We start from the raw sequence: 26,299 nt of genomic DNA, 5'->3' as shown, positions 1-26,299 counted from the left end.
AACATGAAGAGTGGGGTCCTGCCCACCCTCTGCTCACCTGTGTCATGTGCCTTGTCTGGTTGCTGTAGCCAGCGCCGGTGAGGACAGCGGCCCTGATGTGTTGCCCGCAGAGCGTGGCCGTGCCCTGCAGCCAGCTGAGCAGACTGTGAGCACTCTGCCGTGTCTTGGTGAAGACGATGCCACGAGAAGCACCCAGGGGCTGGAAGTGATCCCGCAGGATCTCCTCCAGCTTGCCCAGCATGGGGTTCTCATAGCGCTGGTCCCCGGCAAGCGCCTGCAGGATCTCCCTGTTCTCTGTGCAGGCAAGAGGGGTGTCAAGGGGACTCCCCGTCCCCCAAATGCAGCCAGCACCACTCCCCTGCAGGCCCCTCTGTTACCCTCAAACATGGTGGTGAGGAACTGTTCGGTGGGGTCCTTTGCATCCCTCTCAGTGCTGTAGAACTGTTGGAGGCACTGGAAGGCGTCGACCATCCTCACGGTGTCGTTGATCAGCAGAGCATCGTTGTACTTGCGCAGGTGCAGGGCACACGCCCGAGTCTTGCGGCAAAACATCTCTGAGGCTGGCAGGGCCGGGGGGCACCATGGTCACAGCCTGTCCCTGTGGTTCAGCCCCACCACAACCACACTGCCGCCCCCTCACCTCTCTTCTCCAGCTCCACAATGCGCTGCTCGTAAATCTGCGTGCCGAAGTCCTGTGATGAGTGCAGCATCTCCATGTACTGATGGATCTGCTCCATCACCTTCTTCAGCCGGTCGCCAAAGGGGTCCTGGGAGCAGGGAGGGGCTCAGGACCCAGAAACCGTAGCTGTTTGCATAGCGGGACCTGGACAGTTGCAGGATCGCCCGGCACCAAAGCTCTGGGTCAACTGATTCCTCTCACTGGCCTGAGCGAAGCGGAGGGAGGGATGCAGCCCCCCCACTCAGCAGAGCTTGGGGGGGTCTCATCTTCCACCTAGCAAGCAGCCCCATGGCTCTGAGCAGCTGTGCCTCACCTGTGCTCTCTCCTGGCACAGGTCATACTGCTTCCTGGGTTGTGGGATGTGGCTCTGCAGCTGCTGCACCTCCTCCTGTGCCGATGTGATCTTCTCAGTGTCCAAGTTGGCACAGATCTGAGAGGCAAAGACCCCACTTCCAGCCATAAGCCCAGCAGCCCAGGACAATGCAGCATGTGGTGCTTGCTGACACTCTGGCAAGTTTAGCAATGTTCCCCTGGTCTGCCCAGCACCTGAGCATCAACCCCCATCACAAGGAATATCCTGCTGTATCCCTGGGGAAGCTGTGCCAACATAGGATGGGGAGCACAGGACCCACCTGCAGGATGTGCTCTACAGCCCCCTCAAAGGAGGTTGCCCCCCCAGTACCAGGGGATGCCGTCAGCCCCAGAACTTGTGGCAGGTCCTGCTGCCCACTGAGCTTGCCCTGGAGATATCTCAGCATGATCTTGTTGTAGACAGAGTCCTTGTGTGTGTGATGGCACTCGTCTATCACCAGCAGTGAGAAATCTGTGCCAGACCAGGGAGGGGAGTGGGGTGAGAGAGGGGCTCAGCTGGGGGCTCAGCCAGGGTCTTGGGACCAGCAGGATGCAAGATCCAACACTCACCTTTCAGGTCCACCTGCATGTCCTCTTCAGTGCTGACCAGTGCATTCTGCAGGATCTGGGCTGTGCAGATGACAACATCACTCTTCTTCACCAGGTAGGCAAAGAAGACCTTGTGGCTGGTGTCCCCGCTGATGGACGTTACCTTGAAGGTGTCCTGCAGTGTGTGGAACTCCTTCTCGACGTGCTGGTCCACCAGGTGCACCTGCGACCACAGGACCCCGCTCAGCGCCGGCCGGGACCGGCACCCGCAGCTCCCGCTGTCCCGGGGCAGGGCAGCACCTTGTTGACCAGCACGGCCACCTTGCCGCCCCGCCGGCTCTCCAGGTGCCGCCGGCAGACGTGGACGGCAACGCGGGTCTTCCCGGCGCCCGTGGGCAGCCAGACGATGCTGTTGCGGCCACGCAGGGCCGGGGCCGCCGCCTCCCGCTGGTACCCCCGGAGCTCCATCCCCCGCCGGTCCGAGCCGTGCCGCTCCGGGCCCCGCCGTCCGCGCCCCGCAGCCGGGACCAGCCGGGAAACGAAACTGAAGGCGGTGCGTCCCGGCGGGGCGGGGCTCAGCCAGGGGTGTCCTCGCCGGCCGCGCTGGGGCCAACCCAGCCGAGCCGCCCGCCCAGCCCGGGAACCCCCCAGCGAACCCCGGCTGCGAACCGAAACCGAAACGGGGCGCGGCTCCCACAGCCCCCCCGCACCCCGACGGCCCCTGCTCCCTCGCCTCTCCGCGACCCCGGGGCAGCATCGTGCACCCCAACCAGCCCCTGCACCGCAGCTCTGCCCAGGGTATCCCAGCCCAGCCGCGGGGCTCTTCACACTCTCCCCATCCCGAGCTGTTCCTGTTTCCCTCCCCAGCACAAACACCCCCAGAACACCCCACGCTGTCCCCCCACCCACCGCGCTGGGGTGAGCCCCAAGGAGGGAGCTGGGGCTGCACAAGGACATTTATTATTAAAAAAAAAAACAAAACCAAAAAAAACCGAAAACCCAACAAAACACCAGTCAAGTGGAATGGGGGTGAGTGGGGGGCAGGGAAGGGGGTGGAAGGGGCACAAGGAGGGAGGCGAGCAGAGGTGGCTGCCAGCCTGGGCAGAGCAGGGGGAGCAGAGGCCAGCACAGCACCAGGCAGCCCCCTGCCCTGGCACTCGGAGGGGCAGGACTGGGACTGGAAGCACCCCCTACCCCCTGGCTGGCAGAAAGGGCAGGGAGGATGTACAGGCAGGGACAATGGATGTACAGGCAAGGAGGAAGTACAGGCAGGGAGGGCAGACCTGCCCCGGGGGAGGGAATAGCTGAGAGGCAGCAGGAGCTGGGGGTGCAGGGCAGAGCCCCCCTCCCAGCAGGAGCCTGGCCCAGGAGCAGCACCGCTGCGGGCAGCCCAGGCACAGGGCTGACCCCGCCGTACATTCAACACAAGGGCAGGGGCTGCCTGTGCGTGGACGGAGCGGAAACCAAAGCACTTGTGTGCCCCTGCCCTGTCACAGGGAGCCAGGGCAGAAGGCACGACCCCAGGGAGGGGGGACACACCAGGGTCAGGGGGGTCCTACACCCCAGGCTGAGGCAGGAACTCAGTGCTGCCCCTGCTCCAGGAAGATCCTGATGAGGTAGCTCCAGCCTCAACCCTGCTCCCTACAAGAGGCAGCCAGAGCATCTCAAAGTTAAAAGCACCAGCCCCACTGGCCTCCTCACCCCCCAGAAAGGAAGGTCCAGCTCCCCAGGCTGCTCAGCAGCACCAGTTCCTCCAGCAGCTCTTGCCCATGGAGTGGGGTGGGTCCCACAGGAGCCCTGTCCCTCCCATTGGGTGGCTGGTGGCCATGGCAGGTCCAGGCCAGCCCCCCTACTTGTCGATGAGCCCCCCCTCCTTGAGCTTGAAGTAGAAGAACTTCTCCAGGGTGTTGGCACACTTGCAGTAGTCGCTGTCGGGCGGGTTGTACTCGCGGCAGTTGGTGATGATGCGCTGCAGGTCAGCGATGAACAGCTTCTTGGTGACGTAGTAGCGGTTCTTCAGGCGCTCGGTCATGGTCTTCAGGTCTGGGGGTGGGGAAGGGTCAGGACCCCGCCCCAGGCCTCTGCATCCCCAGCCACAGAGCTGGGCACCAAGCACGGATCCCAACTCATCCTTTCGTCTGCTGGGCTGTCCCGGGGCTCCCACCACCCCAAATGTCCAGCTCAGACCCCACAACGAAGGGGAGATATCCAGCCCCCCCACCATCCTGCCCCAGGGGACCTGACACAGCCACCTACCGATGGGGAAGCGGATGATTTCATAGTAGTCTGGTGCCTCTGACTTCTTCACTGGTTCCATGAAGGGCCATGCGCTGGGGTGGGTCTGGGGAGAGGCAGGGGGCAGTTAGAGCAGCGAGCATACACAGCCCCTGCCGACTCCAGCACACAGGGGTCCTGCTCCCCCTGCACCTGGGTCACCCCAGCAGCCCCTGAGGGCAGAGCCCTGCACAGCCCATCCCAGGGAGGCAGCTCTGAGGGCTATGAGGAGTCGTGCACCCCGGAGTGAGGGTCTCATCCTGCCTGCACCTTGATCTGGGCCAGGAGGTTCTTCAGGGTGTTGTAGAGTTGGTCCGGGTCCTTCAGCTCCTTCCTGCAGGACAAAGCCAGCACCTGTCAGCCTCTCTCCACTGCAGGGCCAGGCAGTGCCGGGAGCAAGGGGCAGTCCAAGCTCAGCCCCCAGCCCAGCTGCTGCAGGACGCCCACCCCCTCATGCAGCACTCACCCTTTCTCCTTCCCCAGTGGTTTCCATCCTGTTTCTCCTGGAATACAAGTGTTAGTGTCACTATGTCTGCCCTGCAGCCATGGGCAGGGAGGACGGAGCCCTCCTGTGAGACCCCCCCACCAGGACTCACGGATGCCGGGGACGCTCTCGATGGGGATCTGCCGCACACCTTCCTTGAAGCAGGTGAGGCCCGGGTAGACCTTGCGGATCTGTGCCTGTTTCCTCTCTATCAGCTTCTTGATGATCTGCAGGGAAGGGGCGTTGGAAGGGGGGAGATGAGCAGGGGCTGCAGGGAGCTATACCGGGATGTGGAACCCCACAGACCCACCGCCCAGGGCCAGAGCCAACTCCAGCCACTGTCAACACCACCAGTGTTCCTTCTCTGCCCTGCAAGCCTGCTCCCAGGGCTAGCACAGCCCCACATCTCTTCCCTGCCTTTGGGAGGTGGCTGGCAGCGCCCACCTGCCCTCCTGCCCAGCCCTGGGCTGTACCTCCTTCTGCTTCTTGATGATGTGGGAGAGCTCAGTGTAGGGGATCCGGGGGTTCAGCTCACACTCCATCAGGGTCGCCCCCTCATAGTCCTTGATGTAGCCCAGGTAGCGGCTCTTGGGGACCTTGATGTCCTTGGAAAAGCCCTAGGAGGGAGGGGACAGATGGGAGGGGACAGTGGGGCAGCAGGGCTGGTGGGGGCTTGGCCAGGAGAAGGAGCTCACCTGCTTTTTGAAGTAGCCGATGGCGTACTCGTCTGCGTAGGTGAGGAAGTAGAGGATGTTGTGCTTGATGTGGTACTCCTTCAGGTGGTTCATCAGGTGCGTCCCATAGCCCTGGGGGAGCCGCCGTGAGACAGGGACCCCCCAGGCAGCCCGAGCTGGGATGCACAGCCCCCCCACCAGCATGGACATGGCAGCTGGAAGAGGTCCTGGAGCAACTACCACCATTTGGGGCTGGACAGTGGTGAGCAGGTCTGGCTGCCCAAGGGGCTGGGGCACCCCTACTCCGTCTACAGCAAGACCAACCTGTTCATGCTGGGCTGCTGCGGACCCTCACATGCACCCACCCCTCTTCTCCCCGCTCTCACCTTCACTTGCTCGTTGGAGGTGACAGCACAGAAGACAATCTCCGTGAAGCCCTGGGTGGGGAACATGCGGAAGCAGATCCCCCCGATCACTCGGCCGTCCTTGATCAGTGCCAGGGTCTTGTGCTTCCTGCGGGCAGCACGGCCGAGGGTGAGGAGAGCCCCCCACACCAGCCCCCCCGCGCCCCTCAGCCACGCACGGGTCAAAGACGAGGCGAGTGATGTACTCCTTGGGCATGCGGGGCAGCTGGTGCGAGAAGACGTTCTGCAGCCCCACCAGCCACATCAGGATCTTCTTGTTGGACTTCTGTGAGAGGGAGTTGCCGATGACGTGGAACTCGATGATGCCGCGCCGCTCCTCCAGCCGCGCCGTCTCGTCCCGCGCCGCGTTGGCCGACAGCAGGCTGGTCTGGGGGGGCGGGGTGGGGGTCACTGGCCCTGCACAGCCGCTGTGGGGGGAGCCCCACTCCACCCTGGCACACTGAGAAAACAGCTCTGTGGGCCACAGAGAGCACCGGAGCCACCTCAGCATCCCCAGCCTGTACCTCGGGGCCCAGCATGGCAGCGGGGTCCGTGATGGTCAGCATGACCTCGTTCACCAGCTCCATGGGGATGTCTCCCATGACACGGATCCGCTTGGCATCCTCCAGTGTCAGGCTCTCGGGCAGCTTCCGCTTCTCCCCTGGAAGCAGAGCAGAGCAGCACATCCAGCACCAGGAGGGACCAGGGACCGTTCCAGCTCTGTGACACAGGCTCACACTGGTCCTACCTGGCAGGGGCTCCGGTGCACTGGCATCCAGGCTGGCAGCTGAGCTGCTGCTGCTGAGCTTCTTGCTGAAGAGCGGAGTGGTGGGCACGGCAACAGTGCTGACCGCAGCTGGAATAGACCCATGGTGCCCGTGACAGCCAGAAAGCACCTCGTCACACCATGGCAGCCCAGCCACTACCACCACCATGGCTCACCCACATCTCAGTCCTTTAGCCCACAGACACCAAACAGAGAGGTTGCTCCCCAAAATACCTGGGCGAGACACCAGCTGGGCACCCTCCGTGGCTGGCACCGTGAAATCAGCCTCCCAGATCGGAGAGTTCTCGCCATAGATCTCCTCCTCCAGCATGGAGAGGAACCTGGCAGGGAGTAGCATGTTGGTGTGCAGGGGTCCCAAGGGAGGAGCCCCCTCAGTACTCCAGCAGCCATCCCCACATGGGATACCTACTTGGGGAAGTGGGTGAGGATCAGCGTCCGCTTCTCTGGCACCAGCTTGTCCTTCTCCACACGGAACTTCTCCAGCAGCTGCCGGCGGGTGACCGTGAAGATGGACTTAAGGAGGCTGCGCCCGAAGACGTGGGTGGTCTCGTAGCGGGGCAGGCTGTCACAGCTCTGTGGCACGTGGCAGTAGCACAGCCACCTAACGGGACAAGAAGGGGCTCCAGTGACCGGAGACTCCAAACCATCCGTATCCCTCCTAGGACAAAGCTGCCAGGAGGGGAGCACGGGGATGGAGAGCATGGCTGACATTTCGAAGTGGTGTCCCCACCGGATGCCGGCTCTCCTAAGGGACCAACAATCTGGGAGAGCTGGGGAGAGCCCCAGAGTCAGACCCCAAGGGTGGCTGGCTCAGCACCCTCCCTGTCCTCACCTGGTGTAGTTGACTTTGTAGGTGGCCACGTCGTCATTCTGGGAGCGTTGCCGGAACTGGGACGGCGTTTCCAGCTTCCAGTAGTTGAGGCAGAGGAGGAACATCTTGGAGAGCTCGTACATGGTCTGGCGCTCCTTGGGCGGCAAGTGGCTGAACTTGTACTGCACAAAGTTCAGGACTCCCTGGGGAGGGGATGGGGTGGTGGGAGGGTGCCAGGGACTGCTCCAGGCCCTTCTGTGCTGCCTCCCGAAAAGCGAGAGGACCATGCAAGAGCAGCAGAACACAGTACAAGCTATCAGAGCAGTGCACAAGCCTGACAGCAGACTCACCTGCTCAATGTTTGGTTTCTCAAAGGGAGGGCTCCCCAGGGACCCCTCGACCACAGGCTGGCTCATCTGCAGGATGCACTTTCGAAGCAGCTACAAAGACACCACATGGTCACCACAGGCCCAGGAACCGGCTGCTCCAGCAGTGGTAGAGGTGGCCAAACACTGCCAAAGGGCTGCTTTGATTTTCACAGCCAGGAAGGCACCAGGGTCCTCCTTGGAGCATGCTTGTTCATCCCCTAGAAACCCCCCTCCCAGGAAATTCCAGGCCAGGAGAGCAGTCGCTCCAGGACATGGTCAGCATCCCAGGTCTCTGGCTGGGCTGTGGGACAGCTCACAGCCACAGCTCCAGGCCCAGCAGAGCACGAGCAGTGTGACAGCAGCCCCAGCTCCCCTGCAATACCCAGGGACCCTGCACAAGCCCCCCTGGGGGTGGGGCAGTGAGACGTGCCCAGTCCCAGACGCACCTTGAACAGGTAGAAATACACCTGCTTGGTGTCCGTGTCCTCTTCCTTGTGCACTGACATGAAGAGGTTCTCCACATCCACCACCATGCCCAGCAGACGGTTGATCTCCTCCTCTGAGACATTCTCCAGGTGGGACACGTGGTCCGCTGTGCCGGAGAGAAAGCTGTGGTGAGACCAGGGGGGTCAGCACCTCTGCCCCGCCCGGGGTCCCACGGTGGTTACCCAGTGTGTGGCCGCAGCTCCGGCAGGGCTCGCTCAGGTTGGTCACCGGCTGCTGCAGGTCCATGCGGGGGGCTGTGGGGGGGTTGGGGTTCTTCCAGCCATTGCACTTGCAGGCGTCGTTGGCCTGGGACGAGGGACAGGAGTGGCCGTCACAGTGGCTGCCACGTGCCCAGGCAGCCGCCTTCTCGGGCCAAATGATTTCCCTGGTTCCCACTTAGCCCTGTTGACCCACATCAGCTTTTCTCAGCCCTCACTCGGCATCCCCCACCACTCCGACACTTCCCTGTGTGCAGCCCCAGGACCCTGCAGTGCCTGCCCAGGGATGTCCCTGCACCTCCCTCAGACAACTGAGTGCCCTCCTCCTGCAACCTCTGCCCATGCACAGCCCAGTACTCCCTCCCGTACCCCATGTGCGGCCCAGCACCCGCTCCTGCACGCCTTGCACCCACCCTCCTGCACCCCTAAGCCCCCCTCCTGCATCCTATACCCATAGACGTCCCTGCACCCCCGCCTGCATCCCCCACCCAGGTCAGCACCCTCCTCCTGCATCCTTCACCCATGCCCAACCTTGAACCCCCCATTCCTACATCCCCTGCACCGCCCGCCCATGCCTGTCCTTGCATCCCCCCTCCCGCGCCCCCTGCGCCCCTCTCCTGCATCCTCCACCCACGCACAGCCTTGAACCCCACCTCCCGCACCCCCTGCCCCCCCGGTCCCGGTGTCCCCCACCTTGCAAGCCGAGAAGACCCCCAGTTTCTCCAGCTTCTTCCCGCGGGGGAACCCCCGCACCTGCGCCTTGCGCTGGCTCGCCCGCTGCTGCTGGCTCAGCCCGGGCCGGGCCGGGTCGCTGGACCCCGCTCCTCCCGCCGCTACGCCGCTTCCCCCCGCCGCTGCCGCCGTTCCCGTGCCCGGACCCGGCGGGGGCCGCCCGGGCTGCGCGGCCTCCGGCTCCGCCATGCCGGGCCCGGCGTGCGCCCCGCGCCCACTGCGCCTGCGCGCCGGGCACGCCGGGAGCCGTAGTCCGCTGAGGCGGCGGAGGTGGGGCCGGGGCTCCCGGGCCGGGCCTCCCGGGGCCGCTTCACATCACCTGCAGCCCCGGGAGGGAGCAGAGCAGAGCTCCTGCCCGGGTTTGCGGACGGCGTTAACCGGCCAAGGAGGATCAAGGTCCCGCCGCGACGAACCACGGCGACAGCCTGTGCCGGGGCGGTGCCGAGCCATCGGTGCTCAGAGAAGCGCCCCGGTCCCTCCGGTAACCGGTACCGATCCCGGTCCGGCGGCGCACGACCCCGCGGACCCCTCCAAATATGGAGTGTGCTCACGCCCCCTCTGAATATGCTATATCACCCCTCTCCTCCAAATATGGAGTGTGGCCACGCCCTCTCTAAATGTGCTATATGACCCCGCTCTAGTCTCCAAATATGGATGTGGTCACGCCCCCTGCCCCTCGCGGCCACGCGGGGAGTGGCCAAACGCCCAGTATGGTTGTGGCCCCGCCCCGCGGTCCTTTTTGGGAGGTCACGCCCACTCCCAGGAGGGGCGTAGCCTGGAGGGGCGGGGTCTGGCGCCGGGCCGAGCCGCGGGCAGCGCCTGGAAGGTGCCAGCAACGGGGGGGGCGGCCCGGGGGTGCGGGCACCGCACGGCACGTGGCCAAGCAGGCACCGCACGAGAGTGTTCCCGAAGACGCGGGTCAGGTGTCCGAAGGCTGCCCAGGGGGATGCTCAGGACCTCCCGGGCATTCTCAGCACTGCGCACGGGCTAGAAGCCCCTTGCCCAACCTCCTCTGCCAGGGCGGGGCTGGGGAGAGGTGCCAGGGACATGCCCTGTGCCAGCCCAGCCCCACTTCCCACCCTACCATCCCGCTGCGTGAGCAGAGGTAGGAGCATTGCAAAGCACAGGGCTGGGCAAGACCAGAAACACAGAAATCACGCAAATAAAAGTCAGGAATATTTATTACATATAAAAAAGCTGCGTGTTCTGGGCAGACACCACCCCCTGGGGCATCGTGCAGTCCCAGCACGGTCCCACTCTGTGGCCAGTAGCTGCCCCATCTGCCAGGCTCAGCCCGGCCCCTGCTGCTCCCCGTCACGCCTTGGCCCGTTCGGCTCCATCATCAGTGCTGGCTGCTACCTGTGCCACCGCCGGCCCCATCTGGATGGGCACGTTCCTCTCCGGAGCAGCCGGCAGGGCCAGCTTGGGGGCCTCGATGCGGAGCTGCCCGTCCTTCGACAGGGAGCAGGTCAGCGCCTCGGCGTCCACCTCCTCGGGCACGTCCCACTCCCGCTTCAGCACCTCGTACTTGTAGGAGAAGGAGCCCTTCTCATCCGTGCTCTGCGTCTCCTTCTGCCCCACCAGCACCACCTTCCTGCCCACCACCTTCACCGACAGCTGCTCGGGCGCAAAGTCCTTCACGTCCTGGCAGACGGAGAAGCCGTCCCCGGAGCCCTGGGTCAGGGCTGCGCTGGTGCTCGGGGCGATGCCGACCCGCCCGGGGCTGCTCCCAGTGCTCAGGTACTGCTCGACGCTGCTCATGAACTCCCGAGCCCTTTCCATCTCCAGCCGCATCTCCCGCTCCAGCTCGGCGAAGAGGGTGCCTGGATGAGGCCAGAGGGTGCGGACGGGTCCCAGCCACGGGAACAGCGAGCTGGACATGGGCGGCATGAAGTGCAGGCGGCAAAGCATCTCTGCTCCTGGCAAGTGCTCCGGCTGTGCTGTGGCTCTGCTCGGTGCAGCGGCTGGAGCGGTGCTGGGTTGGGGCCAGTGAGCAGCGGGTTTTATGCTCCTCGGCCCAGGGGTGTGCCCCTTCCAGAATGCTCTCTCCCCACGCACCCTCCTGGAGCCATCGCCTATTTTTGAGAGGCTGATTATCCACCAGCCAAAATAGCTGTGCCTGTTTCTGGGGACGAGTCACACGCCACAAATAGGGAGCTGCAATCACCACTGGGAGCTCGGGTTTCTGCAGAGCCACCGTGATGCAGCAGCACCCATGGGCCCCCAGAGCCCTTCCCTGGCCCCCATGCTGGGGGCTTGGTGGGGCCAGGCTTTGCAGTATCAGGAGCACATCCCTTTGGCCAGTACAGGGACAATCCCACCTCTAAAACAACGTGTCCCTTGTCACCCTCTGCCAGACATCTCTCACACTTTCTAGAACTCCCTGTCCTGTCCTGTCACAACCCCTCAGCACCCCACTGTGCACCCTGGCTCCTGGTCTCACCTGGGGGGACCTCCCTGAGCACTGAGGGTCCTGCAAATGGGGAAGGGGGCAGAGGGGCTCTCCTGGCTGCAGATGGGGGAAATGGGCCCCAGGTAAGGGTGGGAGGAAACAAGCCCAGCCCTGCTCCCTGCCTGGGAAATGGAAAGGGCACAGATTTTTGGCAGGGGTGGCTCAGGCATCCCACACAGAGGCTGAGGTGATGCTGCTAATTATAAGCCAGGAGAGCAGAGGTGCAAGAGTCAGGGCGAAGGTATGCCGGGCACGACGTCAGCAGCGCCTCTCCTCACGGATGAGTAACAAGAATGAGCTGGAACGGGCTGGAAAGAGCTGAGCTCTTCTCCCGAGGGTGACGTAATTTTCGGGACGAGGCCACGCCTCCAGCGAACGGGAATAAAAGGCTCCGCCGGCAGCAGCGGGGCAGAACGCTTCCAGCCCACTGGAGAGGGGAAAGAAGCAGCAGCAACAGCAGCAACAACAGCAACAGCAGCAGCAGCAGCGATGCTTTGCCGGATGCACCTCGCACCATTCGCCTCCAGCTCCCTGGCCAGCCGTCTGGGCACGGTGAGGACCCTCTGGCCACACGCAGAGACCATCTTCACTGAGCTGCAGCAGGAGATGGAGAAAGCTCGGGAGTTCATGAGCAGCTTCGAGCAGCTTCTGAGCAACCACGGAGCCATCGCAGCAGAGCGAGCCCCGAGCACCAGCACGACCCTGGCCCAGTGCTCCGGGGACGGCTTCTCCGTCTGCCAGGACGTGAAGAACTTCGCTCCCGAGCAGCTGTCGGTGAAGGTGGTGGGCAGGAAGGTGGTGCTGGTGGGGCAGAAGGAGACGCAGAACGTCGACGAGAAGGGCTCCTTCTCCTACAAGTACGAGGTGCTGAAGCGGGAGTGGGACGTGCCCGAGGAGGTGGACGCCGAGGCGCTGACCTGCTCCCTGTCGAAGGACGGGCAGCTCCGCATCGAGGCCCCCAAGCTGGCCCTGCCGGCTGCTCCGGAGAGGAACGTGCCCATCCAGGTCAGCCCTGCAGCCCCACAGCCTGGACCAGCCTCTGAGGATGGAGCTGCCAACAAAGCCCAGGTGTAACTGGATGGGACCCCATGGCCACGGCAGGACCGGAGCAGACAGGAGCAAGTCTTGGGTTTAAGCCCAGACAAGCTCCATCAGCAATGATGTCATTTTTTTCACTATACTGGAATGTTTTTGTATCCAATAAAAATACTTTTGCATAGAACCTTCATGTTGTCTCTGGGTGTTGATTGACAGGGAGGCTGCACCCTGCTCTTGCCTCTGGATGCACAGAGAAGGAAAAACCTCTCTTGCTTCTCAGGGCAGCACAAAATGGGATTGACAGCAGACCCAGAGGGAGGGAAGGGATCTGGGAACTCTGTGCTGCTTGGGGAGAGGGGTAGGCAGGAAGGTCCCAGGCAGGGAGGCAGCCCCACTCACCTGTACCACACTCACCCCTTCCTTACACTGCTGTCAGCATCCGCTCCAGCTCCACAGCCCTGGCCAGTGCCACAGAATGGTGAGAGAACCACTCTGGATGGCCCGGCTGGGTGTGGGTACAGCTACTGTACCCACACTTTCCCCCCACAGCTTGGTGAGGGGCTGCTGGAGCCCTCCTGAGCTCTCAGCAGCAGGGAGGGAAAAGCCCAACCCCAGGCACGGTGCGTAAGCACCACAAATGCCTGTGCTCAGGCCCGGGCAGGCAGCAGGTATGTGGGGCAGGCACACCTGTTTATGCTAAAGCTGCTCCCACATCAGACAGCCCATTCCAGAGACACACCAGGAACAGCAGTGGGTCCCCAGCCCCAACACTGAGCCCCTGCTCCTGCGGCAGTGAGACCCTCCTTAGGGCACTGCCAGCATCTTCACAGAGACTAGACCCCAAGTCCTGGAAGGAGCCAGGAAGAGGAGCCAGCAGATGGCAACAGCACTGCAGTGTCTGTAGGATTGTTCCAAGTGGGATCAGGGAAGCCATTCTCCTACAGGTCCAACTGTGGCTGCCTGGGGAAACCAGCAGCACTAGTCCCCACTCAATCTGTAAGCAGCAAGAGCTCAGGGATCCCCCAGAGTTTGTGAGCTCCTCCAGCAGCTGAGCAGCCCAGGCACAAGCAGCACCAGGTGAGTGAACCCCACTGGGGGGGCCACCAGAGCTCCCATCTCCGAGCCAGACTCCAGCATGATGCTGGGAACTCAATCACCAAGTCATTCCAGACCCTTTCTGCTTCCAGGATTTTAAAGAAATGCAGCATGAGGAAGAGGCACCGAGACCTTGGATAGAGGATGAAGCTCACATGAGCCAGGGCTGTTCACACAACTCTATTCACAGCTCTCCTGCAGCTGAGCAGCAGCAAACCCACAGCTGAGAAAGGGGGGGGCAGCAGGTCCCAGGTGCAGCACATCTCCATCCTCAGCCTCTCCCAGCAGGAATGGTGCAGCACACGTGGTAGGGGTGGAGCTGCAAGGGGCTGCTCCATCTTCCATATTGACTCCAGGTCAGTGGGTGTCAGGGTCTCACAGTCCATGCAGCAGCAACAGCAGAGCAGCATCTTCCAAGGCCATAACGCTCCAGGGACAGAGGCATTGTGTTCATTAATTCTGGAGCAGCATTCCCAAGCCTGTCCCACCATGGAGCTGAGCTCCCCCACACACTGCTCCCCCTACCTCTTCACAGCTTGCACTGCAGAGTTTCCCCAGAACTATCAGGCAAAGAATAATTCCCACTATTTGCCTTAAGCTTCCTTGAGCACACTGAAGCTGAGTGAACACCAGCAGCATCACTGTGAGCAGGAGCAGCAGCACAGCCCCAGCTCAGGAGCTCCATTTCTCCCTCCCCAGGAAGGAAAGTCCCCATTTCCCTACCAAGATGTGGGATGTACCAGGAGCAGCCCAGCACACCTCAGCCTCCAGCAGAACTGTTGTGCTCAGGTCCAGTCCCTGCTGCATTAAGAAACATGAACATTGTTGTTATGGTAGGTTTATAAAAATTTTGTTTTAATCACACAAAACTGAAGTTTGTGGTGAAGACTAAGTTGACAGTTCCTCTTAAATACCAGGATGCATAAGACACTGCATTAGGCACTAGGCAGCAGCCAACATCAGTTAGAGTCTGGCAACAGAAGCCATTTAATACCTCCCTTCATTCTTTGTGGAATTACAGGCTTTTGCAATACACGTCGTTCCCACTGACAGGTTACCCGAGGTTTCCCCCACCCCACCTCTGTACATCAGTAAACCTTGTGTATTCCCACCAGAGCAGGGTTAACAACATTAGTGGCATCACAACCATCAAGAAAAGGACAATTTTCTATACAAGATCTTTTGCAAAAATTGCAACAGGATTAGTGCATTACGACAGAACAGAGAGAAAAGAAGAGTTGGCATGCTGGAGTCCAACACAAAGAAAGACAACAGGCAGCTCGTTGGATGTACTATATTGACAAGATACTGATTGGTTACATGGAGAAACATACAATACAAAATACAGAAGAAACCAGTTTTGCTTCCCTCTGCCCCACCCCGAATACTCATCACTGATTTGGTCAATAAGTGGCCCAAGAGCCGGAGTTTGTCTCTAATGCTACAGTTTAGTGGTTGTTCTGGGCACATCGTACGGGATCAGCCTCAGCTCTTACAGACAGGGAACTTTAAACACGTGTCCCAATATCCCTTTGTTTCCCATAGTGAACTACAGTGCTGTGGGACCTGGGTGCTGCTGGCCTCACCCGCGGGACGGCCGCGCTGGCTGGGCAGACACCGGGTCCTGCATCCACCACCACCAGGAAGAGGGAAGAGCAGAAGTTCATATATTAAAAAAGTGACTTAAGACTTAGAATTGAATTAGTATTTGTACAGAAAGGTGCAGGTGGAAGAACTCCCTCCAGCCTATGATCAGAAAGGGATGGAGAATCACAGCGGCGCCGGCAGCGGCCGCCCTACGGTAAGTGCGATCGTTAGCGTGGGTTCCAGTCACGTCCTCTGAGGGCTCACGGGCCGGAGCAGCTGCTCAGTTGCTGCAGCACTGGCTCCTGCTCGGCTGGCTGCTCTCCTGAAGGTCCACCACCCGATTCCTGCCTGGGCCACCAGGAGCATTCTGGGGTTCATTTTTTGGCAGTTTCTTGGCTGGAAGGAAGCAGGACATTAGTAGGGTCCTCTACAGAGGCCAACCGCCTCCCACTGCACCCCCCATGCTGGGCTCTGCCTGTTCCATCCCAAGTCCCCACCTCCAAAGGAGTCTGGGACATGACACTGCCAGCAGCACTGCACGGCAAACCAGCCCACTCCTGATTCTGGCTGGCATTAGCTCTGCTCCCTCCTCTCTCACCAGCCCAGACCCAGAGAGAGGGACCCAGTTTTGCAAGGCAAAGACTCCACACACTCAGACACCAGTGTGGCAAACTGGACATCTTCCCCAGTAAGAGGCACCAGCCCCTGGGTGACACAGGACCCCCCCCGAGCTGCACTGCTGGCACTCAGAGCTATCCCAGCCCTGCACACAGGCCATTACCTATTGCCATGAAGATTTCATTCACATTCATCGCTGTCTTTGCCGACGTCTCCATGAACAGCAAGCTGTTGTCATCTGCATACGTCTGTGCATCCTACAAACAATCACATCAGAGTGCTAAAGGCACCCTGCCAGGAAACACAAGCAGGCTTCATGCACTTCAGTTGTCAGCAAACTAACAGCCAGATTAACACTGTCCCACCCTGGGCCAGAGACTGCCACCCCAGTCCCTGTCTGGCCAGGACAGCTCAGGGACAGGCTCTGCTGGCAGCCCTGCACAGCCAAGCTGGGGCACAGCCTGACTGAGCCACACACAGACACAGTGCCTGGTGTTCACTCAGCTGGGAGGATGTCACCCACTGCAAGGACACAAGCAATCCTGTAAGAGGGCTGAGAAGAGCCTCTCCTGAACACTTGGCTTAGACGAGGTAAGAGCTGTGAAGAGCAGAGAACAAGCTGGGAATGATTCCTCATGTGTCTTGTACCCAGATGATGATGTTTCACACCCTGCAGACAGCCCCAGATGAGTAAGGCAGCAAAGGACACCAAGGACAGGAACTTGTGCTCTGTGGGCTGCCTCCTCCTCCACATTCACCAGAACTGTCACCAGCCAGAGCCACACGTGCTGTGACAGAAGTGTGGGAAGGGCAGGGCACAGCCCCCACTCAGGGGCATCCTGGGGTCCTGAGCACAGATCTTCACCTCCACTCTCCCTCAAAGCATTTCACACAGAGCCAACATCTCCCCCACTTAAGCAAAAAGCTGCTTTTGTGACCTACTCAGGTAACAAGTGCTATGGATTCCCACTCACCTGGAAGTCCACAGCTCTCTTGGTAGCAAGGTCTGCCTTGTTTCCTGCTAGTGCAATTACAATATTGGGGCTAGCCTGCCTCTGCAACTCTTTCACCCAATTCTTGGCTCGTACAAATGTGTCCTGGAAGCAAACAGGAGGCAGCAGTCAGGAAGGGCAGCCATGTAGGAATCCACAGGGCAGATATGATTAGAACAAGGCTTTCCTGTGAGAAGTGTTCTGCCTCTGCAGCACTTGGCAGCAGGATCCTTTATCAGCTCACACAGCCTTGGCCAGAGCTGAGGAAGAGGCCATGAGCAGTTTTCAAGAACTCAGCACCTGCAGGCAGGAACCTGCAGGGCTCTGGCTCAAACACTCCCAGAGCTCCAGGAGTCTCCCCCCAGCCCAGGCCCCCAGCCCTGCCCACACTCACTGTGTTTGTGATGTCGTAGACCACGATGGCTGCCTGGGCCCCTCGGTAGTACATGGGGGCCAGGCTGTGGTACCGCTCCTGCCCTGCCGTGTCCCAGATCTCAAACTTCACTGTTGTGTCATCCAGACACACTGTCTGTGTTAGGAAGGCAGCTGCAAGAGAAGGTGGGGGCTTTTGCCTCAGCTCCAGCAGGACAGGCCCCAGAGCCAGCGCCGGGAGCTCAGAGCAGCTCTGCTGCTGCGTGGGAGCGAGCAGAGCCCTGGAGAGGCCAGTGCCATTCGCTGTGGCAGCTGTAGCTCTGCTGTGTGACACTTCCTGCTCACAGGAACCCAAGGGCCCCCACACAGTGACAGGAAGGTGGCCCAGAGAGCCCAGACAGCAGCTGGCTCCCAGAGCAGCCGCAGGGCCAGACCCTCCCAGCAGCCCCTCACAGGGATCACACAGCCCGGCTGTGGCACCACCACAATCAGAGCTGGGGAGCACCAGTGACAGCACCAAACTCAGCCCAGTTATACCACACTCCCCCAGTTTAGCAACTGGTTGTTTTCTTGTTCCAGCAAGTCTAACACCACGCGTTACACCCAGGGCAAATGCACCAGCCTCGGATACAGACTGAGGCAGAGCAGCAGCGTCCACACAACCCTCCACAGTGGAGCATTAAGCCCTGCTTACCCATAAGCCACACTTAGAGCTGTGCTTACTCCCTGCATGGGTCAGAGGGAAAACTCAAGCCTTTCCTCAGGACACCCCTCCCAGTATTGCTGCTCACAGATCTGGGTGCCAACCAGCCTTTGATTGGTGACACTGTGCTAATGATTTCAAGCTAAAGAACTACTAGACCTGAAAGCACTGTGGAAGTAGTTAACAGTATCATGCTACAAAGAGCCCTGAAATCCCAGGTCATGGTCTGAAAAGATAATTAAGGGCTATAAAACCAAGCTGAAGGCTTCAGTTCTAATTAGAAGCAGGAATTGAGGCACTGGAAGCAAAGCCTCAGAGGCAGAGTGCAAGGTTGCCATAGCATTATTCTCTGCTGTGCTGAACCTCATACCAACAAACTGCAAACCAAGAGTTAAAGCATTAACTGTTTGGTTCTATTTATAGCAAAAATCCCAGACCAGACTGAAATAGTCACTCTTGCTTCTGACACCCCGGCCTGCCCCAGCAAGGTCAGCACCTCCCAGCCACAGGCATGTGGAGCTGGCACTCACCTCCGATCGTGCTCTCCTGGTACTCGTGGAACTGCCCCTTCACGAAGCGCAGGACCAGGCTGGACTTCCCCACCGCCGACTCGCCCAAGAGAACAAGTTTAAACTGGCAGATTTTGTTCCCAGCAGCTGGTCCATTCGGTCGGGCAGCCCCACCTCGACCTGCCATTGTGGCTTAAGTGCAGGAGTGCTGAGAGTTAAGGATGCTGCAGGTTCTGCACTGGGATCCACCTGGAGGCAGGTTGCAACTGGAAGAGGAGGTCAGAGTTAGTGACACGCTCAGGGACCAGCTGTACCAGTTCTAGAGGGTGGTTTGATCTGCAGCCACCATCAGCACAAGCCAGTGGTGGCTCCTTCCCATGATGGAAAGTTATCAGCTGCAAGCACCACAGGGCAGTTCCTGCCAGGCAGCAGCTCCTGCAGCAAGATCTCAGCCTGCTGAGCATCCCTGGAGAGGTAACACAAGCTCTGCTCCCCACCACTGGGCCCTCCAGCACTTCCACCACATGTGGATGTTACACACACCTTGCTGGGTAAGGAGCAGCCAGCACACAATGGGTGTTATTAGACCTTCGTCTATTCAAACAACAATTACTCAGCTCATGGAGGTAACTGAGGTTGACCTTTAGTTCCTTCCTCCCCTCCTGAGTTCACAAGGAAACAACTTCAGACTATCAATGGCATACAGAACCATCCCAGTGTCACACTGGCAGGAGGCAGTTCTGCAGGTCACGAGACATTTGGACAAAGGGAGTTTCTAGAGTCATCTGTTCAGCCCACAGCACTTGCACCACAACATTCTGCACCTCCCAGCAGGCCCGAGGATGGCCCTGGAGCCAGGCAGGTGGGTCTGCACAGGGAGGGAGGGCACCTGGCAGCAGGGACTGTCCCCTCAGAGGCTGTCAGCAGCCCCTCCCCACACCAGGAATCACCACCCAACCTGATCCAAACACAGAGGCAGCACCTAATGCTTCCCACACCCATCCCGCTGCCTCAACGCCCTCATCCCACAGCATTCCAGGTCGTCAGGCTACTGGCCACGTTCTTCACAAGAACTGTTCAAATCCAGCACAAACAGGCAGCATCCCCTGGGATTGGCACTGCCATCCACTCCCCAGCACCAACCTCTGGAGTGGTGCAGAGGCACAGAGCCATGGCAGGAACAGCAGGACAAGCTGGTTTGCACCCACGAGTGAGTCCCAGGGCCTCCCTAAGCACTGAGCTCTGCTGCCTGCAGAGAACAGGAATGCTTTCCAAGTGCACAGTTACAGATTTAGGCGTACTTCCTGTACCCATCACGACTCCCACTTCCCGTGGATGATAAATGCTACAGCTGATCACATCCGCTCTGGATCACCACTTTCCACTCTGCTCTCCTAACCCAGGCTGCTTGATGAGAGACAGCTGCAAGAAAATGCCCCAAAAGCCAATTTCTCCTTGTTCTGGGAGTATCCATGAAGAAACTCTGGGCACATCCTGCATTTACCCAGCAAATATCAGATTTCCATGAATAAGAAGTTTAAAGCAGGTTGAACTGGAGCAGAGTGTCCCCTGAACAGGACACTCAGGCCTGCTCAGCACAGAGGAGAGTTTCAAACAGTTGCTTTCCAGGGCAATGCCTGTCCAGCTGTGATTGCTTGAGGCTACTTTAACCATGCCTCAAGTTTAAATAATCCCACAGTTTGATAGGGAACCTCCAGCCATTTCAGAGCTCCTCTGGAGGGACAGTCCATGAGCACCAGCAGCTGGAGAACCTCAGCAGCTTTCAAAACACAAAACACTTGAGCATGCTCTGACCTAAAGACATTCCACTTCAAACTGCTCTGACCAAGAGGCAGTCAGACACCTGCTGTTAAGCTGGTACCAGTCACTGGAGTTGGCAGGTAGGACAGAAACCCCAAGGAGTAACTTCAGAGTGCCATGAGATGTTTCAGGAGCCAGAGCTGCAAAGCTGTTGCTCTGAGTGGCCTGTCCAGTCTTGGATCAGCAAAAAAGTTGCACTGTCAGGACCCCCCCTCCCTCTTCCAAGGAAGGACAAACACTGTTTGACAGGATGAGAAAGCTTGATAGGAAGCAAATCAGCAACTGGCTTTGCTGGGTAGTGAGGGAACAGCATTTGCAGCTCTGGCCAGAAGCAGCTCGGTCACCACGAGGTCTGAGAAGCTCAGCAGCAGCTCTGCATCTCTAGAGCCTGAAGAAGCCTCCACCTTTTAGAGCTTCCCCTCTAACCAGAGCTTGCAAGGGAACAGCTTTGCCTTGTTTAACCTTGTATTTGTTCCCAGGCAGTCCATCAGCTCTGCCACTGCTTCAGACCAACGTTCTGCACACTAAATGCTGTGTGAATCATGTCTCTGAGTTATGGCCTCCTGCAATCTGATACGGGTGATTCCCAGAGCAAAACAAGGAAATGAGCCTGTTGACATCCTCAAGTCTTAGCCTGACCTATATTTCACAGATCTCGATGCATTTTGCCATCTGTTTGTGCTACATGAACTCCAACAGAATGAGGTGAGCTGGTCACAGAAAGAACCAAATAACTGAAGGAAGTGCCCACCAAAGCCTCAGACAGCAAGCATGCTCCGTGGCAGGACGGGCACTTTGGCACTTTCTGCCAATGTCTTCTAGGATTCCTGTCAGACAGAACTTGGCCCTGCAGAGGGAACAGCTGAATTACACAGCCTGGACCTGGGCTAGGTCAGCCCACACCCACCAGTGGACATTGGCTTGAGAAACAGGGAGGGCTTCCTGCTGTACAAAGCCATTTCTAATGCTGGGAAGGGCTGTTCATTCCCCCTCTTCCAGCAGAGAATTGGGCATGCACCCCTCTCTGCTCCCCACAGGAACCCTGACACTTGAGCTGTGGGTCAGGCAGACCAAAATAACCACAGTGATACTGGGCAGACGAGGGAAAGCAGCTGAAGTCCCAGTTTGCAGTGCTAATTCAAGCAGTTGAGACCATGAGAAGGAAGGGCATGGTGGGGTACTCATGTCATCAAGATTAACAGGCATTACTTTTCCTAATAGTTTCTCGTAACTAGCGAAACCCAGCACTTGGGAGGTCACAAGACCCACAAAAAGGCTTGTGCTGGTTTGCTTACCTGCCCTACCCACCTCCTGCTCACTGAAGCGTGTGCAGGAGCTCTGCATCCCACAGCAAAAGCACCAATTTTTTATTGTAAACTCTTAAAACAGTCTCTTGTTTGCTTTGAGATCAAAGACAAGTTTCAATGCCTGATGCTGTCCCACAAGTGAGAGCTCCAGGTCTATCCCCTCTGCAGTTTGTGCTCCTCCCACACCTCACCTGCCTGCCAGGATTTGCTGGAGAGGCCTGTACACAGATAGGAGTATTAAATTCAAGAATCTGAGTGCCCTAAATGAGAAAGCACATGCCAGGACTGCTGCATTCCCAGCCTGTCCAAGCACAAGGTGGTTCTCCAGAGCTGTCAGGATGCTGGGGGATAGCACCAGAGCTCATTTCAAACAAACCAGTCAAGGATGGGAATCGCAATCTCCACAGGGGAATTACTGTCAGATCCCCACATTAATCCCTGCAGGAAACCCCACCACAGGGAAGCTGCTCATTTAAAGTGTCAGAAGTTAAAGAATCTAATATTTTTGCCCTGTGTTCACCCAGTAGCAAGGACTGAAAGCTGAAGACGTTTAGAAACCAAATCCTGAAGAATCTAGTTACCCAAAGGACTGCTGCTGCTCTCAGCTATGCAAGGAGCTGCTTCGCTATGGATTTGTTGGCTTAGAACCAAAATACTCAAGACAAAAGCCCCAGTGAAGTATTTATCTTGTTAAATAGCTGACAGCGTTACATGAATTCCTTGGCAAAGGAAGCCCTGAAGTTACCCAGTGGTTTTGCTTCACCTCTCACTGCACAGGCAACTGAGCTGCACTGCCCCACTCCCAGGCTGCAGGATGTGGAGTCAGGAGCAACTTCTGTGAGCAGGAGCAGCAGCCAGTGTGAGTCCCACCAGAACCACACACGGACCCCATTAGTCCAGGTTAGCACAGCATGGAGTGTCAGCCTGATATTCCAACTCATCAGTGTGATTAATAAGAACAGATTTCCAGAGCCTGAGTGCAGGAGAGTCCAGGCTGTGAAGGAAAGAGGAACAGACTCAGCTGCTACAGAAGAGATGAACTGGGAAACATACCTGACCTACAGATCTCAGTCCCATAAAGTCTGATCAATTTTAATACTTCACCTTTCTACAGACAACACACAATTCCCTCCCTAAAGAACAAACCCTCAGTGTTCTGATCAGCGAGGCCATAGCCTGGAGTTCAGTAACTGCTCTAGCTGGGAAACTGGTCACTGCAGCTGCACTACAGCCCCAAAGTGCAGACTCACAGACCCAAATCAGCTCAGACAGCAATTTCAGCAGCCCTTCTACAGTTGTAACTAACTTAGAACAGTGTAACAACTTCTCTGTGCAGTCCCACATGCTAGACTCCTGAAGACACGGACACACTCATCTTAGTTTACAGGTAAATGGGATTTCCATTCCAAAGTTAAATTACTCATTGTTGGTAGCTACAGCCCTGAACAAGTCTAGTTGTTTCTGCAGCACCAGCTCCTTCTCATGCTGTTGATACACACATCTGTTTCCTGACATCTGCACAGCCGTGGCCTGCAGAGCAGCCCCTGCAGCCGGCTGTTTTTCAAAGTAGCTTTTCCAAAACAACTTTATCCTCAGAGATTTCAAGGCCACCACCCTGCTGTTACCATCCCTTCGGCACAGACTTCTGTAGAAGAGGCATCATCTTCCTCCCATGCATCACCTTCACCTCACATTAGCTGCTCTCTTGCTGTAGGGAGCAAAGTCTCCACGTTCCCTGTCCCACAGCAGCTCCCCCTCGGAGCCCTCACCCACTTTCAGTTATCCTTGGCACTGCAAAAAGCTGGTCCAGTTCCAGAGAACACAGGGCACAGCAAGGCTGGAGGAGCAACTCATGGGTGCAGCCTGGACCTACTCAAACGGAACAAAAGCATCAAGGTTTTAATTCCACAGCCAAGGTTCTTTAACTCCTGTTCCTGACACTGTCCCCTGCTCAGATGCCCTCAACAGACACAGCTTCACTTTGACCAGACACCCAGCAACACATGCCTCAGACAGCACTCACCATTCTGTGAGCAAGAAGGCAACATCAGCAATGCAAGGCAACAAACAGCCACCTGCACTGCAAAGAATCCGTGACCTTCACAGTATCTTTCCCAGACGGCACAAAGATCTCCTGCCTCAAGCAGCTCCTTATTTGGAGCTCTACCAAACCAAAGCAAACATGAAAACCAGTGTTTTCTTATCTGTTTATGTAGAACTGCTCCGGCAGCTCATTCCTGTGCTCCAGGGGAGGACAGTGTTCCCTCTGGGACTCAGATGAAGCTTTATCCCTCCCCAGTATTGTCACAGCCAGGAAGGCTCCCTGTTCCTGGCCGGAGTCTGGAGTGTTTTCAGTGTTACTCTGACGACTTCTCAGGACTTGCATAAGAGGCTGCAAACTTCATACCCCAAGGGAAGAAAACAGCTGACTCCAACATTTCTACATTCTACCCTCTTTTAAGTCTGCTGACAGGAATACTTTGGGCTACACCCACTTCATTAGAAGTGTTCCCATTTCATTTCCTGTGTCTGAAAGCACTTGGCATTCCTTCCCCCTCCCTGTTCAGGGAGATGCCATGATCACCATCCACTAACCAGGCAGCAGCTGAGGGAGTTTGGACCCAGAGCTGGTGATTGGCAGGGCCTAGAGCAACTCCAGAGCTGATCCCTCTCCAGGTGCAGAAGAGCTTTGCTGTGAGGGAGATAGTCCCACATCTCATCACAATTAGTAGGTTTAGCCAAGCACACACACAGTTCCTTTCAGGCGCTGCCCAACCCATCACTGGTTTCACAGGAAAGCAAATGAACCCAAACCCAACTCTGTTCATGCAAAACTAGACCAGTGTTTTATTTTACTATATTCATATCCCCATGCCAAGCCAGCCTTCCCCTCATGCTCTCCAGTAACTCAAACTCTTCTCCATGAGTCCATCTCAGCTTGCCTGGGTTGTTCTCTCACCTGAAGGGGCATCAGCACCTACTTACAGAGCCTCGAGGGACTCACACTGCCTGGCACAACCTTAAACCAAACGTCACCTAAATCAACCAGGGCATCTTAGAGGGGAAGGTCACTTCAGAAACAGACTTTTGCTCTGAAGTTCCAGCACACTGTTGTGACTCAAGAGGAGTCTGAGGCAACTTCAGCACTGAGACCCAGTTATGACTCCAAGTGTTGCCGTCCTTGACCTCCCAGGTCCAGCCAGACTCCTGCTTTACCTGCTCTCCTCACTCCAAGAACACACAAAGAACAGCTGCCTATAGACACTGTCCTGAATTCTTCACCCTTTTCAGCCACATTTCTTTCACCTTACTATCCTGGTGAGCCGAAAGGAAATGTAATAGACTTTTAGAGTCAAGGCAGTAGTGGATATTAAGATATTCCAAGGAAGCTCACACAGACAGCATGGCATGTCAAGCCAACATGGACTGAGTCTGTCTTTTTGGCCCCAGCCAAGCTCAGAGACAGCTCAGGAGCCCTGATCCAGCACAGTGCAGGACTGATGTCACGCTGTAAACAGGGCAGCTCAAGTGTGCTGACCCTCCACACAAAAAAAGCTAAGAATAGTAGACTGCAAGTTGTTCCACACCAGACTTAAAATAGTCCCTGGGCATATTCTCCTCCCTGGCTTCCCTACAGGCTTGGGAACAGCCAAGGTCAGAGCTCTCAGGGCAGCACCCAAAGCTCTGGGGGCAGCTGGGCTGGGCTCCCTGCAGGGCCACAGCCCCACTCATGGCTCCTGCCCAGCCCCAGAGGCTCCGTCAGCACCTTGAGCATCACCAGGAATAGCATTTGAGCAGCTTTCCCGGGATTTAGCAGCACAAACCTGTTGCTCACACTCCCAGGTGCCCTCCTGCTGTGCTCCCAGCTCATGTGCTGGAGCCTCTCCCATCGTGATTCCGTGATCCAGGGATGGCCTTGGCAAGGGTTCCTCTCCAGACAAGCCACAGAATGTCCTTGCAGCCCTTGCTCAGGGCCCTGCAGCACCACACATTCCCTTCCACCAGGACCCTTGGGGGGCACAGGACTGTGCTCGGCACAGCAGTGATCAGGACAGTCTTCACTGGAGCCCAATTCCAGCAGATCAAGGCACATCCCCTACCCCAGCAGTTCCTGGGAACCCTGAGAACTAGTTCCTGGAGTCTCTATTTCCACCTCAGAGATTGAACAGCTACAACAAGACATGATCCCCCCACAACACTCCTGCCCCAGCAGGCACCCCACCTTCCCCGATTCCCTTGAGCTCCCGGTCCCGGCCGTGAGGGACGGGAGCCGGGACGCCGCTCCCAGGCAGGCACAGGGTAAGGGCTGCAGGTGCCACTCCCGCTGCCCCCCGCGAGCCTTCCCTGCTCACAGCCGGCGCGGAGGGGCCTGACCCGAGACCCTTCAGCGCCGCCGGGAGCTCGCCCCGCGTCGGGGCCCGTCCCCCAGGCCGTGCCGTTCCCGGGACCGCCCCCGCACACCGGTGCCCCGCGGCAGCGCCGCTCCCCCGCCTCGCAGGGCGCGCAGGACCCGGTTCGGCAGCACCGGGCGAAGGGAGCGATCGCGGCCGCCCCGAGCCCCCGCCCCGCCCCGGCGGCGCCCGCCCGGTCCGGCCCCGGCTCACGGAGCCCGACGGCATCGCCCCGCCCGGCACAGCGGCGCCGCCAGGCCCCGCTCCGCTCCTACCACGGAGCCTCCGGAGCGCCGGGGCCCAGCCGCCGCCCCCGGCCAGGGGAGATGCAGGGGAGAGACTCTGCGCCGGCCCCGCCGCGTCAGGGCAGAACGAGCGGCCCCGGCCCCGGCCCCGGCCCCGGCCCCGGCCCCGGCCCCGGCCCCGGCCCCGGCCCCGGCCCCGGCCCCGCTCACCGCCCGCAGCGCCGCTCCCGCCGCCGCCGGTGCGTCTCGCAGGCCCCGGCCCTCACTTCCGCCTTTACCCGTTCCGCTTCCGGATCCGCCCACCCCTTCCGCCCCCTCCCTGCGCCTACAGGCGGCGAGAACTGCCAATCAT

The 26,299-nt window shown here is 58.7% G+C and overlaps 5 protein-coding genes across 7 annotated transcripts in view; 1 reads left to right on the top strand and 4 right to left on the bottom strand.

Moving 5' to 3' along the window:
• The window catches only part of DHX58 (DExH-box helicase 58), a 25,154-nt gene extending 2,197 nt beyond the window's left edge, over nt 1–22,957 (bottom strand). The window contains exons 1-8 of one of the 3 annotated variants that reach the window (XM_032711619.1): nt 22,825–22,957; nt 18,815–18,824; nt 1,601–1,709; nt 1,312–1,502; nt 993–1,109; nt 641–767; nt 378–560; nt 38–294 (exon numbers count right to left, since the gene is read on the bottom strand). In XM_032711619.1, coding sequence (XP_032567510.1) covers nt 38–294; nt 378–560; nt 641–767; nt 993–1,109; nt 1,312–1,502; nt 1,601–1,709; nt 18,815–18,824; nt 22,825–22,826 — 996 coding nt within the window. In that variant the 5' untranslated portion in view covers nt 22,827–22,957. Of the gene's footprint in view, nt 1–37; nt 295–377; nt 561–640; nt 768–992; nt 1,110–1,311; nt 1,503–1,600; nt 1,803–1,879; nt 2,081–18,814; nt 18,825–22,824 lie in introns of those variants that run through there. The other 2 variants (XM_032711618.1, XM_032711617.1) reach the window with 2 other exon arrangements.
• KAT2A (lysine acetyltransferase 2A) lies at nt 2,941–9,006 on the bottom strand. Its single transcript, XM_032711616.1, has 18 exons — nt 8,779–9,006; nt 8,050–8,173; nt 7,828–7,973; nt 7,364–7,453; nt 7,035–7,216; nt 6,612–6,803; nt 6,416–6,522; nt 6,164–6,271; nt 5,940–6,076; nt 5,595–5,803; nt 5,398–5,524; nt 5,033–5,143; nt 4,811–4,954; nt 4,450–4,564; nt 4,320–4,356; nt 4,124–4,187; nt 3,836–3,920; nt 2,941–3,622 (listed from the first exon to the last, which is right to left on the bottom strand). The coding sequence occupies exons 1-18, from the start codon at nt 9,004–9,006 to the stop codon at nt 3,429–3,431; spliced, it is 2,400 nt and encodes a 799-aa protein (XP_032567507.1). The 3' UTR covers nt 2,941–3,428.
• Nucleotides 9,981–10,881, bottom strand: LOC116798915 (heat shock protein 30C-like). Its single transcript, XM_032711621.1, has one exon. It carries the CDS (start codon nt 10,726–10,728, stop codon nt 10,132–10,134), a length of 597 nt encoding a protein of 198 aa, XP_032567512.1. The 5' UTR covers nt 10,729–10,881; the 3' UTR covers nt 9,981–10,131.
• Nucleotides 11,568–12,497, top strand: LOC116798917 (heat shock protein beta-11-like). The gene has a single exon (XM_032711622.1). It carries the CDS (start codon nt 11,759–11,761, stop codon nt 12,341–12,343), a length of 585 nt encoding a protein of 194 aa, XP_032567513.1. The 5' UTR covers nt 11,568–11,758; the 3' UTR covers nt 12,344–12,497.
• On the bottom strand, nt 14,237–26,299 carry RAB5C (RAB5C, member RAS oncogene family). Its single transcript, XM_032711620.1, has 6 exons — nt 26,158–26,299; nt 18,205–18,449; nt 16,994–17,145; nt 16,582–16,704; nt 15,771–15,864; nt 14,237–15,385 (listed from the first exon to the last, which is right to left on the bottom strand). Exons 2-6 carry the CDS (start codon nt 18,368–18,370, stop codon nt 15,270–15,272), a joined length of 651 nt encoding a protein of 216 aa, XP_032567511.1. The 5' UTR covers nt 18,371–18,449; nt 26,158–26,299; the 3' UTR covers nt 14,237–15,269.

The sequence above is a fragment of the Chiroxiphia lanceolata genome, chromosome 26, assembly GCF_009829145.1.
Source record: "Chiroxiphia lanceolata isolate bChiLan1 chromosome 26, bChiLan1.pri, whole genome shotgun sequence".
Lineage (NCBI taxonomy): Eukaryota > Metazoa > Chordata > Aves > Passeriformes > Pipridae > Chiroxiphia > Chiroxiphia lanceolata.
The sequence above is the reverse complement of the archived record's forward strand: the minus strand, read 5'-3'. Positions and strand labels throughout refer to the sequence as shown.

Excerpts from the sequence above, each read along its gene's own strand:
- KAT2A (XM_032711616.1), bottom strand. The coding sequence starts at position 9,006 with ATGGCGGAGCCGGAGGCCGCGCAGCCCGGGCGGCCCCCGCCGGGTCCG. Across the intron at positions 8,174-8,778 it reads GGGTCTTCTCGGCTTGCAAG|GCCAACGACGCCTGCAAGTG; the intron begins GTGGGGGACACC and ends CCCTCGTCCCAG. Across the intron at positions 7,454-7,827 it reads TGTATTTCTACCTGTTCAAG|CTGCTTCGAAAGTGCATCCT; the intron begins GTGCGTCTGGGA and ends GTGTCTTTGTAG.
- LOC116798915 (XM_032711621.1), bottom strand. The coding sequence starts at position 10,728 with ATGCTTTGCCGCCTGCACTTCATGCCGCCCATGTCCAGCTCGCTGTTC.
- LOC116798917 (XM_032711622.1), top strand. The coding sequence starts at position 11,759 with ATGCTTTGCCGGATGCACCTCGCACCATTCGCCTCCAGCTCCCTGGCC.
- RAB5C (XM_032711620.1), bottom strand. The coding sequence starts at position 18,370 with ATGGCAGGTCGAGGTGGGGCTGCCCGACCGAATGGACCAGCTGCTGGG. Across the intron at positions 17,146-18,204 it reads CCAGGAGAGCACGATCGGAG|CTGCCTTCCTAACACAGACA; the intron begins GTGAGTGCCAGC and ends CTTCTCTTGCAG. Across the intron at positions 15,386-15,770 it reads TGAAATCTTCATGGCAATAG|CCAAGAAACTGCCAAAAAAT; the intron begins GTAATGGCCTGT and ends GCTTCCTTCCAG.